We start from the raw sequence: 16692 nt of genomic DNA, 5'->3' as shown, positions 1-16692 counted from the left end.
AATATTAACCGTAGAATCGCGTTTGACTATTTTGTTCCTTCGATCTACGCGTGTTTCTCTTCAATGGTATCAATTTAACGTCGTCGAAAGATAGAACGGTGAACATTGATTTCCTCCTGGCGGCGTTGCGACGACGTACGGTGTCCGCGTATATCTCGGCAAGTCTGCCGCTGGCAGCAAGTTCGTCGATCTCGTCCCTTCGCGTTGAGTAGAGTCGAGTCGAGTCACGTTCTCGTCCTCTTCGAGATGCCTCCGCACGACCGAATTTCTCGCAGCCGTCTGTTCCGCTATCCACGGACGATTAATCGTGTCTTCCGTCCCACGGTTCTTCGGGTAAAGCCAATACGGTCCGCTTACAAGCAAAAATCATGACAGCTCGTCGCTTGGTCGAAATCGATCAAATTCTTTTGAGCTCCCTTCGCGAAAAGGAAACGACAGAGCATCGACAATTACAGGTTTTTTGCTTGCGATCGTACGACGTGTTTCGTCGGGTTTTCTTTATCGAGTGGACTGCGATGACACTTTCGGTGACGATTGGACGCGACTGAACGGAACCTCGTGTCTTTCGAAGGAAACAATCCGACTCGACTCCTGTTTCGCGTGTTCGAGCTGCGGCAGCTTTAGGCCGACTGATCGCGAAAACGCGACTCTTGCCGCGCGGCACATTGGCCGCGCTTGCGCTGACACAAATCTCTTCGATAGCACATCCGATACCTTGTGTTTTCGATACTTTGCTGAGACACGAGGTTTCGATTAGTTTGCCTCCGCTTTGGTTCGTTAGCCCTCTGCGGTCCAGGTCCTTTCCGCGTCCCAACAAACGTTGCCACATCTTCTTTTTTCATTCTCGTTTAAAAATTACCAACGATTCGTGAAGTTCCGTGGTAGTAGTCGAGTCTGAAACTCCTTGTCCCGGATAACGTTTCGCGTATAAATCCTCTCGCATCGCGTATTCGGGAACTTTTCGTGAAATTATTGGAGCAAAGCGAATACGAAATCGTCCCGTGTTCCATCTTCCGAGCAACGCAGAGAAAACGGTGAATATTTTCACAAAGGTAACGCTAGACGTCCTTGTCACGATGTCACGGATGTAATCGAACTTCCGAACATACGGATACGGTTTCGGTACGTCGTTCGATACGAAGACGATTGATACGGCATCGATCGACTCGACGCCACGTCCAGTTACGTTATCGCATTCCTCTTTTACGCTTGCACCGTTGATCCGATGATGTTCGCGCGACGATACGAAAGCGACTGCATTCCCGGCAAACCAGTACCGTTCTTTCTGTGGGTCCGCGTGCTCTGCTGATCCTGTGGAATCGTGAAACCGAGTTTCAATATGTCACGCTTAACCCCTGACCTAGTCATCGAGACCGCTTTGAATTACCTATTCGCAACGCTCGTAAAGCTATCTTCGTTTCAGGTCTATCGATCGGAACGTTATAGACCAGCTTATCGTTAGTCAACTGCAACCGAATACGTAAAAACGTATTAATATCAGCAATAGGATTATCACAGCTCCGCAGCTTCGACGCGCAAACAACGTTATTTAGCATTGGGTAATTCCTCTTCCTTTTCATTTTCTCCATTTTTCTCGAAAACTTTATTCGATATCCAAACAGGCGTATACGGGCAATATATACACAGGAAGAGAAACCGAGGTCGTAGCAACGAATCTACAAAGTTACGTAATTCGTTGAGTAAAATTTCACAGAAACGGCGCGATGTGCAAAAAAATGCATACGACAAACGAACTCTTTTACCTCGGTTAAATTTTTATTTCGTAAAGCAATCGAGTCGAAGGCTTTTAATTTAGTTTTCGTCGTCCTTGGCAAGGTTGCCGCTTTGGCTGGAAAAAACGCTTTGTTCCATCGAGTTACGGTCGCTGCGTGATGCTTCGAGAAACACACACGCCGGCGATAAAGGTTCCCCTTTGCTCGTTTTTTCGTTGTCGAAAAATGAACGCGTCTCTCGATAAAAATTACGGCTCGCCACTTGCCGGACCGAGTAAAAGAGCCCCGTCACAACATTTCTGAATTAAATTTTACGGAAACAAAGTTTAACGCTGTATCGAGGTAACGAATATTTTCCATTCATCGAGTATTGGACGAACAACGCAGCTGCATTGCGAAACAGAGAATAAAGCTCGCTAATTAAGCCGCTGATATCTTTGCTTGAAAGGGGAAGATACATTTCGAACTCTTTTAATTAGTATCGGATGCTGTATCGCTATATTCACACGCATACTTTACAAAAGGAGACCTTAACGGTACGAAAGAAATATAAAAACAATTCTTCGGTAGCGATTCGTGTTTTGCCACGTGAGCGCATCGTCGATACGGGGATCATCGTTCGCGATGAATATTCGCAGAATGGGTAGGCGTTGAGTTCCGTGTTTTGCGACCGAATCGAACGTCGGCGTCGTCGAACAACCTTTTCCCGATGAACACGCGGAGGTCGACTATTCTATCCTGAAAACGTGCGCCAGACCGTCCTGGAACGGGGCTCCCTTCGTCGAAGGACTACAAATATTTCCTGAGAAACAAAAGTTGATCGACAATGTTTTTTTTAATAATACGTTTATCGTCGAATCAATCGAAAACGTCCGTTACTCACCGTCCGCGTTGATCGCGCGATAGAGCGCTTTCCAACTTTTCCTTCTACCTTATCCTCTTCTTCGAGATAAAAGCAATCTTTAGCAGATTGACTACGGGCGCTTCGAGCGCGATAGAAATGCAGAACGACGTCAAGTACGAAGCGACGAGATTGCCGAGATACAGGATCAGCTTAAAAAGCAAACAAACCTTCAGACTCGCCTCGAACCCATTGCCGCGACCATACTTCGATTCACCGCGAACGTTTGCGTTAATGCAAATGTTCCGCTATTCGAGAAACGACGCGAAAGTATGATTCGTCGTAAATATTGGCTCAGTCTGCAACACGAACTTATAGAATGGCCTAATATCTATTCGATTATCAAGTTCCAGAAGCAGGTGAACTTTGAATTAGTTGAAAAAAAAGAGGTAACGAAACTCTTTCTATATTAATTTCGGTCGCTGAAATTTTCGGAAATCAGGGGTCGCCTTTGAATAAGGTTGGAGACCGCGGCAAAGTTGTACGCTCCAAGAATTGGATGTCGACTGAAAGGAACGGAAAGGAACGGAACGAGCGTTAAAGTGTCGAGAGGAAACTCGTTTGGATTATGGACGGTCCGCGTCTAGTGGAAAACGTTTACTTTAACGAGGCCTCCTCCAGCCTGCCTCGACTCACCACAAGACCGTTGTGAAGGTGCAACGGGCCGTCCATCTGACTAACAGTGATCAGCATGATGACAGGGTGCACCAAGTATGCACAGTAAGTCAACCTCGAGAGCGGAAACATCAGCCGGAGCGACAGCAAGCTGTCGATCATTCGAGCGGATCCGGTGCAACATTGAATCACTATGAAGGATACACCCAACGCCCAGGCGGTGTGTCCTAAGGCGGCGTACGTGGAGCTCGTCGCTACAGTTAAATTTCCGGGATATAGACCGTAAACTACCAGGAACATCACGCCGGTCGATAACAGCCAACCGATCGTTTGCGCTATCTAAAACAGAACCTCGATTAAGCGTCTTCGATTTCATCTCGGACGACGTCTCTCGTCGCCGTGATAACTATAAACAATATTCATCGAAAATCGGAAAGCTACTCGACTTTAAATAATCCTCCTTCTGGAGAGTAGCAAACTTTTGGTCCTTACGATCTTTGTTAAACCGAACTCGACCATTTCCCAGGCTTAAAGTACTTACCAGCGGCAGTTTCAATTTGCAATTCGTCCTGAAGAGGATGTAGCCGGTGATAATGCCGACGAAGTAAGGACCAGCCCTCAGCCAGGGTTTATCGTAGAGCTCGTCGAAAAGGGCGAAAGGTTCTTGAATCCTAGGTGAAGAAGAAACGGAGGGAATAAAGTTTTACGGGGGAACACGGCGTCTGGCGGAGACAATCGAGAAAGAAAATGGAAACCGCGGCGCGCAGTCGAGTCGCTATAATTACGAGAAAATTATTGCACATTGTCGGGTTCGGCTGGAAACCAGAAGCTTGGTGTTCGATTATTAGGTATTGGAAATGAGCCGTTACGTTTTCCAATATACTCGAGAGTCCACTGGAAGCCGACCCAGGGAACATGTGTCGCAAAGTCTTTTACTCTATTAACCAATTACACGAAAATGGGCGTTTAAAAATTGGATTATCGTTTACCGTTTACTGGACGATGTAATTCGGATTGCGATGTGTTCGTATATATGAAACAGAAATGTTAATAACGAATTTGACACTCGATTTACCTGGCGACGTAATCGTTGGTGTAGGCCACGAAGAAGGTGGTGAACCACGAGGAGGCGATCAGGAAAAGAACAGCGACTGCGATGGCCTTTAAATATTTAATGGACAGAAGAAGCAAAAGTATTCCGAGAGCGTAGAACTGCGTGTCATTTGCCATGTACCAGCTCCACAGCATACACTGGAAAGTTGTTAATCAAGTATTCATCGGATAATTGCGTCAAGGTTCAACGAGCCCTGACTGGGTCGGCCTTGCGAAAGTGTCGGAAAATACTTGGCACGGGGAAAATCTATACGCGAGAAAGGTGCGAGGTTAATGGATCGAACGTCGTGCTCGCAAACAGTTTGATCGCGTGGAAGCGTTCCGACAGCGTTTTATAGACTTCGTTCTCGGCAACGACGGTTCAACCGGTCGATTAATCCATTGGGTAGCGAGTTTCGTCAGCCCTGATTCGTTAGAACTAAGGAGAGTACCGAGAGTTTTATTATTTAATTTCTTTTTTCTCTTTAGTAGGTACAAACGACGAGGAGATCCGTTAACGTCTCGAAGCGAATTAAGCGAGAATCTACCGACTCCGTTCAATGATCGATGAAATTCATTTTGGGATGGTTAGATGGCACTTCGCGTTGTCCCGATACTTTGGAACTTTCTTCGAACGATGGAATTAATTATCGGAAAACGATCGAGAGCTCCGACACCTTCGCTGTTTGGTGTCTTCCGTTCACTCGTACTTCCTACCGGATATTTCGCTGCGTTCGCTTCTCTGTGCCGCGACGCGAGAGATCGTTTCGTTTAATCTTTTCCATCGAGTCGAGACTGATTACTGGATCGTCGAGGGCGATTATTTCGGGCCAATTATTTTACCTAGAGACGTCGAGCCACTTTTCGCGGGTCCGTTACGAAATTCTTACCATTTCCGATCGGGGATACAACGAGTTTATGTAGAGCGCGTTCCTCCACCAGAACTTTTCGCACGTCACGTCATCGATGATCACGGGAAAGAAAACGGTCGTTGCTTGAGCTTGTTTTATGGCGATCTCGTTCATTCCCAGAACATAGAGGTACGCCGGGGTTAACCTTGGCGAAAAGAAATCGAATTAACGTTCACATTTCACATTTTCACGGAATATAAATGGTTCATTGCTTGCTCTTACAATCGACAAAACTAGACATACTTGTTCTCACATTTTTCAATGTCACCGCTCACCTGATGAATCTGTAGAGAATCATGATGATAAATTTGGTGAAACACGTCTTCAGGAAGGTGCTGTTGTCGCTCTTCAAGTTCCCGGCGGATCGATAGAAAAGGATCGTAACCAGTAAACCGCTGAAAGAATCCTCCGAGTAACGTTACACGCCAACACTTCTATAATAGTCTTAGTTAACTTTTCTATGTACATATTGTACCGTGCGATCATTGTACACGACGCGCGAGAATGTTTCGTCGTTCTTACCTGATGAAGAAGAATGTGTCCACGGAGAAGGTGGCGTTGCTGATCGTCTGGAACATGAAGTTCCGCTCGGTCACCGTGCGCAACGTCTTGTTCTCTGTAAATCCCGATTTTATTTTCATCGATTCGACGATTATCGCGTCGATTTCGAAAAGAGAAGTAATTTTACCTGCGATAGCGTACACCTGGAGATAGGTGTGCACCATGACGACCCAGCCCAGCGAGAACACTCGTAGTCCGTGCAGACAAGTCAAATTCTCTCTAGCCGCAGGCTCGGTGCTGAGGATTTTGCTTCCGTTCGAAATAGGATTAAAAGCAGCCAGGCACGTTAACCAAAGTCCTGAGGAAAATAAACGGATAAAAATCCTGTCGAAGAAAGGATTCGAATAAGGAGGATCGAATCCAGCACCTCTCTTATCTTTCTTGTTTGCTTGTTCCGGCAGATCTTTCTGCAGGCTCTTTTCTTCTCCTTCCTCTTGACCCATGGATATTCGGCGATCCTGATTCAAGTTTTTGTTGGAGAAATTGTCGAGCCTCTCGTTATTGTTCGACACGCTCGAGGATTCGATGTCCATGACGTTTGGCGTAAAGTTGTATTCGTAGATCGTGGCGCACACCATCAGCAAAATTACCGCTCCTCCGATTCCTCTAAAAACATAACACCGCTTAATGCTACCGCTCGAGTCAAAGGATCTTCCAAATTCTAAACGGCCATACAGGAATAAAACGATATACCGATGCGAAAATTACAACATGGAATTAACAACCATAACTTGGACTTTCTTTCGCCGTGTATTTCCTCTCCGACGTTATTTTTCCGCAGCGTTTCGTCGATTGGCTCGAAACACGATTAACCAACCGAGGGAAATTACATTCCAGCGATAAATCAGATTTCCCGTAAAATAATGTTTATCGGTTGCCGGTCGGTTTATAAGAAGATATATCGGACAAAATGTTGCTTCCGTTCCGTGGTTTTAAAACCCTTTTTCAAAATAGTAATAATAGTCGCCGTGGTATATTTGACTACGTAGGGAAAGCTAATCCTTAAAATGGGTCCAGTCGAATGTACACATCTGCGTATCCAATTACTGTGTCCAGAAATAAATTACTCTATATCTGCAAACGCAAAGCACAAGAATTTGTTCGAAAAATAAATCCTGGACTTGTACGTCTTTTCGAGGTTTTAGGTAAGAGCCCTGGTTCTTTAACGGATTGCTTATCGGGAACTGCATCGGATTGGAGATCGTTCCTCCTATACTTTTTCTATCCTCCCGAATCCCACGAGACTGTAACGACTACGATGCGGTACAAATTTTCAATTTATCCGTAAATTGCACCGTGCAGCTAGCATCCCCCGAGAGAAACCAGACGGCCGAAGTCGAATCACGAGGAACCGATGCCGACGCCGACGCGACGTTGGATGTATCCGCACCCCGAACCTCCTAACCTGTCGAAACGTCAATAATAAGGGGGTGAAAGTGGATTCAGGTGCTTCCAGGTATCTCTCGATCACCGTCATTATACGTACTCGATGTTGGAACCGACAATTCACGTTTCGCATCCGGCCGAACGACCGCGGTTGCTTTTTTTTTAAATATATACAACTCTCGTGTCCGGTTTCTTCTGTCTTTAAATACTGGCCACGAATGTTCCTTTATCGTTAATTTTCTGGTAATAACGTTAAATGTGGACTAACGTCATTGTTGCAGCAAACGAGTGATACGTGACACCCGTCTCTCGTGAAAATCGACGCGTCACGCGCACGTGACGGATGGTAGCGAACGTGTTAACGCGTTAACCATCGCCGTCGCGTCGTGTCACTCGTATCAGAGCGACGCGCGAGGTTACGCGGAAGCTCCTTCATCCATTTCTGAGTGAGTGGCGGTTTAATGTAACTATTACGAGGGCAATGAACGTTTAAGAATTGTGCATCGCGTTTACTTTTCTAGGGGATGCTTCTTCGCCTAAGCTACATTGCTATCGTCCGTGTTCGAAAAATAAAAATACTTTCGATTCGTTGTTCGTTGGAAGCATAAAGTTTAAAAAGGCTCGAACCGTGATTCGATTTAAGCCACCTTTATAACTGGAATTCCCCGGCGAGCGTGGCTCGCGGATTTAGCGTGAACGCTGTACCGGTGACAATTTTACCGTAAACGAGCCATTAAAATCGATTGTACGCAAATTCGGAAAGGAGCATCGCAGCGCATCGAACGAAGCCCGCATTCGCGTGGAATGCGCACGATAGGATTATCCAGGCACTTTCACGTGTTGACGCTCGAAGGCTTTCGATGATCTTGCATAACGCGTTCGCGGCACACATGCAGTCGTCCACATGCACCTGCCGACAAACGTTTTAGTCGTTTCGAACCCGATTAGGAAGAATTTCTTCAGATGTAGGAATAAATGAATATATATAAAAAATAAAAAGTTTAGCTGCACGGGAGAATTTTTAAGCGAATCGAACGGAGGTCAACCATGATCGTACATCGATCCTGTAGCTTGAACACGTCGAGGTGTGTGATCTCGTTGAAATCAGACCGTTAGATTGTAACTCGCCTTGAATGTTGAACGCGTTGCATCTTATTTTATAATTAATATGTATCGCGTGCAAGTACGTCGCAAGGTGCAATGTTCTATTTATATATCGAGCGGGGCGTTAACGAGTATTTGACATTTTGCGAAACACCGACAAATCCGAAACGTGCGCGACGATGAGAGATTGGTCTTTCGATGCTTTTAAACGGAGTACGATAAAATAACAAGCACCGTCGTCGACGGTTCCTTATCGTTTCGCATAGCTAATCACCCGACGAAGAGCAGCGACTCGAAGCTTTGCGAACCAAGCAGAGACATTTCGTCTCGTGAAATCTATTAAAGTTTCCCGTTGCGAGGCGGAGCTTCCTTCGGATCCTCGGCAAAGTCTCGTAAAACTACGCCGGTGCCAGGCATCGGGACGTCCTTTCGTGCTTAATCCGATTCTCATCGAATCGATACTTCCACCTAACGATGGCCGTTCGGCTCGAACTCTGTCTTTACTTGAAACACTTCGAAACATCGGAGACCGTCGAGTTTCGTACCACTTTCGACATTATAAGAAATTAGAAATCGTTGGAAAATCTTTAAAGTATGATTTCTCGTGGAAACTCGATGAATTGTTATTCTTCGAATAGAAACGTTCAGTGTCCAAACACGAACAAACCGATATCGTGGTAGCACAGGACAAACGAAACGGTAGTATCTACGATATACCACGATAGAGACTGTAAAAGCGCGTGTCACATTTTCACGGATTCGCGAAACTATCGTACATCGCTTCGTAGAGATTCAACCGAACTCGTTGCCAGCCGCAACGCGGCCACGGCTCTTCGTTGCGAAACTCGCGATCTAGTAGCTTTTGCAAAAAACCATACCTACCATCGCCATGACGAATTATGAACGGCGAGGTTGTGCAAGTAGACCGACGATCCGCGTCTAGCAATTTTTTCGTTAGAAACTCTACGCAATCGGCGTTGCGTCGCGCTCCGATGTAACCGTGACACACGGGTTGCATAATGTTACAGTCGGGCGTGTTCGATCGTGCAAATCGTTTCTTTCCCCTAATTTGTCGAAAGTAGAACGAGAAGGGTAACGCATTTTTTGCGTTGCGTTCGAGTTTGTTCTCGCAAGATGGACGTTTCGCGTGTAACGAAAACTCGGATTTCGAGTCGTTGGGAATTTTCTTGGTTGCGCAAGGAAGACGCGTCTGAAATCCGCGTTTTCGTCGACCGTTATGTAAGAGCAGGAATTTCATCTCGGAAGAAAGTACGAAATGTGTGTTGTGCACGTGAGCGCCCATGTGCATTTATGCACAGCGATCGGCCATTGGACGGTCCAACGTTGTCGGGAGAGCGAATGTACAGAATTAATACGATCGGAAGTAATAACGAATGCGTTTATCGAGCCACGATCGACGCGCCGTTGATGTTAACTTGGAACGTTGCACGGTGAACTGTAAACAAAAATTAATCGCGAATCATAAATAATCGTTAGAACTTAATTCTGGACCAGCGTGCACCGCCCGAAAATTACGTTTCATTCTGCTCAACGGGGCGAATTATAAACTTTTACCGTAATCGCGTAACTAAAAATGCTGCCATGGTGTGTTCGACGTTGTTAACACAGCCTCTGAAAGGAGGAAAGTTTAACGAGGTACGCGGCCGTACGGATAAGAGAGTACTCGCGCGTTTCTTTTCTCCCGTGTGTCGTGTTGTAAAGTAGGTACGTAACTGCTTTCGTTTAAGTGGCACGCGAGCATGACACGTTTCAGAATATTCAGGAAGCGTTTCGGGAAATTATTTTGCAAATTAAACGGTTTTATCTCGGAGAGTGCTCGAGAATCGAGTCGATTTTGGCACAGTTATGGACAGAGTTATCGCTACGGGGTCCTGCGTAGGGCTATTATCGACCGAAGAACGGTTCGAAAATTTGGTTTACGCTGCTGATTTACGGGGTACCGCGGAGGAAAAGTTTTTGCATTACTTACGAGAGGACATACAACTTGGGATCGCGCCAAGGACTGTAATTGCTCGAAGGCACAGGTTTCACCTCGACGATGTGAATCTTCGGGCCGGTCGATCGATAAGTCGAATTGCCTTCCAGTTCGACTCGATCCGCGCTAGCTTTCAGCATCGAGGTCAGCGACGTCCGGTTACACGTAGCCGGCAGACAGAGACCCAAAAATACTTGCCTTCTCTGAAAGTAAAGTAAAATCATTCGTTTTACGACCAGGCTCCAGCACCGTCAACTGACCAACAATTTTGCCCGTATAAAACGTCTAGCTAACTCTTTCGACTCGTAGCGATCTCGTTAACTTCGTTACCCGCTGCCGTAGATACTGTTTACCATGAATCGATGCGTTAATTCAAAGAAGACCAGCTGGTATCTTCAATTACGCTCGAGATTCGACTTGAAAATTTCTCTCATTGTACGTTATGCTTCGAGGTTTTCGCTCTTCTCTTCCGTCGCATTTCCTATTCCACCTGACTTTTCGCGATTCGGCCTTAGATAATCCTTCTTAGATCAGAGGATTCCTATTCGCCTGCGAAAAGTGCAGATCCTACGCGGTTCCGAGTTTCGCGACCGTTGCGTTTCAACAGACTTGGAAGCAGGGACAACTTCCTTTCAAGTGTCCATTCTTCTACCTTCGAAACTTTCATACGCGAGAGCGTTAAGGTTAATTTAAGCGACAAAACGATTCAGTACCGAGCCGAAATGGCGAAATATGCGTCTCGATTATTCAGGCTTTTCTCGCGTTGGCCGACGACATCTATTTCGCTTTTCCGCATCCCGCTTCTCGTACGCTCGCTTTAATTTCAATTTCCTTAAATGTATCCCAAGCTACGAGGCTTCCAGCGCGAGCCGTGCGTTTATTAATAAGGAAACTTCCTCGAAATGCCTCTCGTAAAAAACGGTAGCTGCAAACCACGACGCTGTTTCTGGATAATTGCGAGATATAAAGCGTCGCATAATCTGATTAGCGGAAACGCCAAAACTTACGGTCTCTTGCTGGGATAAAGTTTGGCCAGCAGCTGTTCGAAACATTCAAAGTGCTTCGAATGCGATTAAAGCTGCCGACAACCTCGACACTTGGTTCGAACTTTTTGGTTCGGAGTTGATAACATTAACGCTTTTGTTCTTTCCATTTTTTTTTTTTTTTGACAGGAAGCAGCCACGTGCGCTAAATTTAAAGATTCGCTAGGCGAACGAGACAGGGATACTTACGGAAATTTCGAACTCCTGCGGCAAAGTCAGATACATTTTAGCTACGTGGAAATTGATCGGATAAGGTGGTTTGTCGTCGATTCTCATGTCAACTTTTTCGTGGGTGGAGTTCACCTCTCGGCAGAGACTTCTCGAGCCGAGCCAAAATCCGTTTCCGAAATGAAATTGCGACGAGTAACGACCGCTTGCGTCCGACACTGGAAAACATGAATAAAACGAGCATGCATTTTATTTGATTCGTAGGAGAAAAAACGTAAATGTAGCTTGTTTACGTAAGCACGATAATTAAAGTAACCTACGATTATCTACGTCTCTAAAGAGAGTACTTTTTAGATTCGAGCGATAAAAGCGTTTGGTATTGTTCTTTCATCGCAATCCGTACGAAGTATTTCACGAGCCGCTCGGTGAAAGTCATACTTTCGAACGAAAGAGATTTCTACTGTTCGAAAAGTTTTCGATGCTCGAAAGAACTCGAAAAGATGCTCGAAGCCTGACACGGTGGATGCGTACCCGTGAATCGTGTAACTGCCACAGAGTTGTATCGCGAGTCCCGCGAGAGGAACACGATCGATGCAAGGATAACCGTTCGATATTTTACATATTATTTGCGACGTATCGATACAAGTATGTACGAAAGCTCATCTTGATAAAAATATTCTCACGATATTCCGTGCTTTTAGTTTAAGATTATCTTCCTGGTTAGGCAAAATTTTCGGTGTCGCAGCTTTCGAAGCTTTCCAGGGTTGGGTTACGCGAGCCAACCACGCCTGAAGGTTCATTGCCAGTTACGTAAACTGCCGGCTGGTGGTCGCGAGAGTAGAGAAAGTGCGATCTTCGGATAAACGAGCGAATCAACGACCGGACAGTAGGATCTAACTTCTTTGACACAGTTTCGCGGGAATCACCGACCACCTTGCGTCGCAATGTAAACTCGAGGAAAAAAGTAATCGTCTTCTACCCTCGAAATTAATTAAGATACCCGATCGGTTGGTTACCTTTCGCTTTGGAAGACCCAAGCGAGCGAGTGGAACGATTGTCCGATTGATAAAATTTGAAGTCATGTGACTCGCGCGAACGAGTTTCACGCGAAATAGTTGCATTTTGCTCGTTCGTTCGACCAATGGTCTCCGCGCGAGTCGACAAAACTTGCAACCAGTGAAACGTGACGCTGATTCAAAATGGCGTCCAGCCAAGCAGAGCCGATTCAACGCATAAAATAAAGTAACAGCCGAGATTATGTCTGAGGTAACATCTAGCGCGCATCTAATTCGACTTGGCGCGGTACAAAAAGTAATTTCACGGTAATTTACGTTCCTGCCGAGCAACGATTACAAATGTAATTTCTCGAGTTCATCGGCACTTTAAGCAGAGAGTTGCAAAATACGATTATCGTTCGGCGATTTCCCGCCTAAGGAGAACATTATGGAATATTACTCGGTAATTTCTGACTTAACTCTTGTATCGTTACAGTACTATTCGGGAGCAATGTTTGGTATTGCTCGTGGAACCGCTGTTGGTACGAGTCCATTAACGCGTTAAATTCCAGTTTGTCGACTATCGCGTCAAACGCGTGCAACGCGCGAACAGAATACAAGCAAATACGTATTACGAAACTCTCGTTGATCGCACCGTGACACAGGACCGACAACACGGAAGTTCGATATTTGCTCAAATTTTCATCGATATTCCTTCTATTATCGTTAACTGTCAAGCGATGGCGTTGTGGAAATTACACACGTAGCTTTCTCGTATACATCGAACCAGCTATCCGTACGAATACGAATTATTTTTATTTAATTTTGAAATCAAAATCAAATAACTTGAATGACAGTTGAAGTGGCCGGAAAAAGGACAATACCGCGCTACTTTCGTCGTTTACAAAACACCGAGTACAAGTAGAAACGGAAAGTAGCGCGGCACGAGAGAAACCGTTGCTTCCACCTCGTCCGCGAGTAGAAACAGCGTGTAATGGACAGACGCGTAGTCACGTCGTATTCTACATTCCACTGCGCGTACACGCCGCGACGTTTTCGAATCGTTTTACTCGAAAGCGAAGATTCTAATTCCGATTGAATATTTGATATCGACCGATGGATCGTATATCCCTGGGGGGTTGAACGGTGTCCAGGAACGTATAACATCGCGTCGAGAAGTCGACTTCGGCTGCGAGGAAGTTAACGACGCGTGCGGTTTCGACTGCGATACCGCTCGATTTCGGCGACATAGCCATCGATAAACCTGGCTGCCATAGTTGTTGTTGTCGGAAATCATCGTAAATCCGTAGAGCCATGGAGGTCGATTTGTTTCGCGTTGCGACTGCAGCTTCGATCGATACACCGCGGCGACCGTTCCGAGCCGTTCTCTTTTTGTATCCTTTGATAAATATCGCAAACGCAGTTCTCCGCGCTGAAATTTTGACTCGCACTCGCGGACAACTGTGCCGAATCGTGCCTCGAGCTTATTTACGCTTTCGTATTCGACCTTTCTCGTCGCGTCACAAACAAACAAAGTGAGAAAATTGGATATGCACGAAACGAATACCGCGAAACAGTGCAACAGTGTTTCCAGGAATAGGAATCCTGGGATCGCGCTCTTCGTCGTCGTTTGCTTTAATTGCGCCTCGGCGATAAAGCATTTCGGAACAAACGAAAGGGGAGCAACGAGAGCAACACGGTTGGATAACTATTACGAAGCGGTAAATTGTAGTTTCGCAAAGTAATGAGGTATTTGGCAACCGAGTCCGCCAGCGACACAGTGGAAACTTAACGGAGCATGAATTTCTCTGGATTGGCGACTCGATAAAACGACCGGTACACGGTTTTGCCGAATTATCAATTAGGGTGAATACGCGACGAAGGGTGAATTATCGACGTCTTTTTCTTTCACCCGATTACGATGAATTTAACGGCAACGAAATGGAAAGAAAAGAACGACGCGCGATGTATCGATCGTCTTCTAATCGCGTTTATTTTTACTCACTCTTGGCGGCCCACGGCTTTCCATCCTTGAGAGACTTCAAGAAGAATTCCAAGTCAGTCCTGCAATCGCCGTCGAGTTTCCCAGGCACTCTAGACCACTTTAAGGGATCGTAAATATCCGCCAGCCACTGGATACTGTTGGCCGTTTTCTCGAGCTTCTCCTTCGTAAAATCGACGTCTAGATCCGCACGATCCTCCTCCTTGGCGTCAAACACTTTCAAAATGTTCTTCCAATCGAGTTCCGGATTGTTCTTGCTGAATCCGACCAATCGTCCGCGTTCTTTCGGCAGTTTGTCATCCTTGTAATCGGTCAGGTTCGAATTAGGCGTTTCGGTCGTGGTCGCGATCTTGTCCCGCGATTTTCCGAGCCGGAGGATGTTCGATCCATCTTTAGCGATCGTCGTGTCGACGACGCAGCTCAACGTCAATAGAAAGTAAGTCAGCAAGGGTGTCATTTTCGAAAGATTAACCTGCTCGAACGATATTTGTTCCAAGGAAGATCTCGATGACCGTCTTCTCTCGAGCACGATTCGCGATCGCTTCAGGGATTTCTCACGACGAGTGTTCCAATCGTCATTTCGAACGATGACATCGATCAACGAGTTCCTCGACGTGACGGCTAATTCTCGTTCACGGATCGTTCAGTTGTCTAGATCGTCGAGCATGGTTGAGGACGTCGGTCGTTGGCGCGAGCTCAACGACGGTGCGGCGGACTGTTTACGACCAAGGAAAGAGACTTGCTTTCCTTTTTTCACTAGCCAGCCGGCACGATGTATCGTATCACCCTGGCGAACGGTTCGATTATCGACGATCGTGATTTACGTTCCCATTTCAACTCTCTTCGACGAATCCTTTTTTCGTTATCGCGCGCCTTTCCTTTCTCAGCGACAACGTTCAACAGAGTTACCGATCAACGGAGATTCGATCGCTATCGAAACCGTTAGACTCGTTACAACGAATGCGAGAGTCGAACCTTACGAGTGTCGCGATGAGGACCAAGATTGACGCGCGCACACACGAGGCTAAGGATCACGCACTGAATGAAGCGAATCAGGTTAGCAGTCGCGTTCACCCGTGGACAGCGGTCCCTTTCTCTCGACGATGCACTTTACCGCGGTGTAAATGTATTTACCTTCGAACGGTCCCCGAACGTTCGCGCGACTTGTCCCGTTCGGAAGACTCTCTATCTCTATATGTCTCGTAGACCACCGCCACGAGATACTCGACGTGTTTGTGAAACCTCTTTTTTTCGTTGCTCTCCATTTTATAGTCCAGCACTGGGACAGGAAGTCGCATCGAAATCGAAAGGCCGCGCGCGCCAATGGAAACACTTGAGAACACTTTTCCATATTTTATTATTATACCTAGAATCATTTTCACGGATATACCTACTACCATTTTTTTTCAAACGAGTCTCGATTTATTCGTCCGCGCGAAAATACTATTTCCTACTTTCTACGTGTGGTCTCTGGTACTCCGTCGAAAAAAGTTGAACGTTTCTTTGAAAACGATAAATTTAAGAAACGTCTACGTTGGTGTGAATTTCGATCTAGAGCTCGTGATTAGTTCTATCACGAATCGCTGCGATCGACTCTTCCCGTTCTTCGGTAAGCGATCCTCGATTCTTGCGAAAGTCATTAACTTTCGCCGCTACAATTATTAAGCGAGATTACCGTCGTAATACGACACTGGTATGGAAGTTTCTTACGCCATAATTTCTAGATTCCACGTGCAAAGCAAATACTTTTTCCTTCGCTAACAATGTTTGTAGAAAGCGTGGGGGCATCGAGATAATTTATTGTTCGCGTTACTACCTCCGGAGGGACTCTTTGCTACCTCGTTTTATCTTTCCTTCAACGGATATCTGTAATTTCTTATTTAATGTGTTTATTTCAAACACGAAGGATCTTCGTTAGAAATTCTCCGTGCGCGATTCAACGCGCAACGTGTAATTTTCCACTGAACAAACACTATAATGTAAGTAACGAAAATTGTTAGGTAAAATTAACAAAATTATCTGTCGTTGTCGTTTTTCGACAATCGATAGTAACTTCTATGATGGTACATTTCAACTTCTGTTCTCATCGATTCGGAATTTCACAATGAGGTTAAGATCAACCTAACGGGAAACAAAATTATTCAGGTACTCTCTCTTCTTCTAGAAAGCGGACTTAAACGCCTTT

The 16692-nt window shown here is 45.8% G+C and overlaps 1 protein-coding gene across 1 annotated transcript; it reads right to left on the bottom strand.

Moving 5' to 3' along the window:
* Positions 1-2324: 2324 nt before the first annotated feature.
* On the bottom strand, positions 2325-15820 carry LOC128891608 (nose resistant to fluoxetine protein 6-like). The gene is made up of 13 exons (XM_054151228.1): positions 14511-15820; positions 11532-11728; positions 10294-10502; positions 6181-6419; positions 5941-6111; positions 5775-5868; positions 5528-5647; positions 5232-5397; positions 4325-4500; positions 3791-3920; positions 3271-3588; positions 2617-2786; positions 2325-2535 (listed from the first exon to the last, which is right to left on the bottom strand). Exons 1-12 carry the CDS (start codon positions 14962-14964, stop codon positions 2661-2663), a joined length of 2400 nt encoding a protein of 799 aa, XP_054007203.1. The 5' UTR covers positions 14965-15820; the 3' UTR covers positions 2325-2535; positions 2617-2660.
* Between the last annotated feature and the right edge of the window lie 872 nt (positions 15821-16692).

This window comes from Hylaeus anthracinus, unplaced genomic scaffold (genome assembly GCF_026225885.1).
Source record: "Hylaeus anthracinus isolate JK02 unplaced genomic scaffold, UHH_iyHylAnth1.0_haploid 12002, whole genome shotgun sequence".
NCBI classification, from domain to species: domain Eukaryota; kingdom Metazoa; phylum Arthropoda; class Insecta; order Hymenoptera; family Colletidae; genus Hylaeus; species Hylaeus anthracinus.
This window is presented reverse-complemented; position numbering and strand designations above follow the sequence as displayed.